This window comes from Crocuta crocuta, unplaced genomic scaffold (assembly GCF_008692635.1).
Source record: "Crocuta crocuta isolate KB4526 unplaced genomic scaffold, BGI_CrCroc_1.0 scaffold129, whole genome shotgun sequence".
Classification (NCBI taxonomy): Eukaryota; Metazoa; Chordata; class Mammalia; order Carnivora; family Hyaenidae; genus Crocuta; species Crocuta crocuta.
This window is the reverse complement of record NW_027551571.1, coordinates 12,232,782-12,234,806: the sequence shown is the minus strand read 5'-3', so window position 1 is coordinate 12,234,806 and position 2,025 is coordinate 12,232,782. Positions and strand designations below refer to the sequence as shown.

General features: G+C 36.3%; 1 protein-coding gene across 2 annotated transcripts in view; it reads right to left on the bottom strand.

Annotated features, from left to right (window-relative positions):
• The window catches only part of GEN1 (GEN1 structure-specific endonuclease), a 31,242-nt gene that overhangs the window by 15,743 nt on the left and 13,474 nt on the right, over positions 1 to 2,025 (bottom strand). For both annotated transcript variants that reach the window (XM_077751032.1, XM_077751033.1), the window contains exon 5: positions 1,045 to 1,155. In XM_077751032.1, coding sequence (XP_077607158.1) covers positions 1,045 to 1,155 — 111 coding nt within the window. The remainder of the gene's footprint in view (positions 1 to 1,044; positions 1,156 to 2,025) is intronic.

Genomic DNA, 2,025 nt, shown 5'->3' with positions numbered 1-2,025 from the left:
TGCTCCTTTTTTCCTCTCCCCAAAGTTCTGATGAAAAAAATATATATATATATATATATATCATCCTTCTTTAGACTTCTCTTGGGGATGGAATATGTATTCTAATGAGGGATTCAGTAAGATTACAGAGATGATCAGTACGGACATAATGACAGGACTACATAGTAAGAACTACAAGACAAATCATTCCACAGTTTTAAGTATAGTTAAGAATGGGGTTATCCTTGTAATGCTTAATTTATCACTCACCTATTAGTATGCCTATTTGTTATTGTGCATCTTTTTTTTAAAAATTTTTTGTAACATTTATTCATTTTTGAGAGACTAAGAGATACAGAGTACAAGCAGGGGATGGGCAGAGACAGAGGGAGACACAGAATCTGAAGCAGGATCCGGGCTCTGAGCTGTCAGCACAGAACCCAACGCAGGGCTCAAACCCATGAACCGTGAGATCATGACCTGAGCCAAAGTCAGATGCTTAACCGACTGAGCCACCCAGGTGCTTCTGTACATCTTAAATAAAGTGTTTTCATGAACAAAACTCAGTGCAATGCTAAGAGGCAAGGAGGGATGAATGGCTTACCCCAATAATCATGTTGCCTAGCAACAGTAGTAACATTGAGCATGTGCACAGTTGGAGAGCTGAAAGGCAGATTGAAAACTACAAAATAGACAAAAGAGTCATAGAAACTAATACTGGCATGATATGACAAAAGAGTATATCCTGTATATTTTTAAAAGGGCAGTAAAACTTGAATGTGAATCTCTTAGCCTAGAGTAAGGCTTAACGTCTTGATCTTCAAGCTGTGGGACTAATTATTTTTCCATTCTCATTTACAACACTCAGCGTCACAATGAGCCAGCTTTTTAATGACACTTGAAATGCTGATCATTTTAGTTACTGAATTGGTCATGATGCCTAAAATTATACTCTAAATTAGGTTCTTAATCATATAGCCATATTATTTTCGTATTTATGCAGCATGTAAGATATCAAAGAAGATGCACTGTGACCAGTAACTAAATATGACAATCTAAGTGTACCTTGGGAAGATAATCACAGCCAAGTAGTACTGCCAGTCCAACCAGAGCCTCTCTATCCAAACCTAGTTTACTCTTGATCGACGGCATTGTGTAACAATCAACATGTGGATCCTAGAAGAAAGTACAGATTTAGTTTCATCTTCAAAATGTAAACATTCATATATTAAGCATTACAAAAACTAATTGGTCAGAGTTGTCTCTAAATGCTTAATTATACCAAAAGTTAAAGTATGAAAAATTATGTTGATCACCAGAATCTTCATAGACTCCAACACTTCAATATATGGAAATAAAGTCATAGTTTCAAAAATGGCTTAAAAAATAAACTATTATAAAAACAAACCATTATAATCAAAACGTTATTCTTTATTATTTTTGATGTTTACAAAAGATTTTCAACTTATAAAAATTAGATACTATAAAGTGTATACTATAACAAGTAAACATTCTCTTTAAGTGCATCACCTAAATTAACTATTATTGGGGCTCCTGGGTGGCTCAGTCAGTTAAATATCCGACTTTGGCTCAGAGCATGATCTCATGGCTTGTGAGTTCAAGCCTGTGTTGGGCTCTGTGCTGACAGCGCAGAACCTGAAAGCCTGGAGCTCACTTCAAGTTCTGTGTCTCCCTCTCTCTCTGCCCTCTCTGCTCACACCTGTCTCTCTCTTTCTCAAAACTAAACAAACATTAGGAGCATCTGAGTGGCTCAGCTGGTTAAGCATCTGACTTCAGCTCAGGTCATAATCTCACAATTTGTGAGTTAAAGCCCTGTGTTGGGCTCTGTGCTGACAGCCTGGCCTGCTTCAGATTCTGTCTTCCTCTCTCTCTAACCCTCCCCTCCTTGTGCTCTGCCTCTGTCTCTCTCAATAATAAAAAAACATTAAAAAAAATTAAAACAAACATTAAATAAAATTAACTATTATTAACAGTGTAGTTCATGTTCTTCCAAAAAACACTTTGACACAAATATTTATTAGTTAT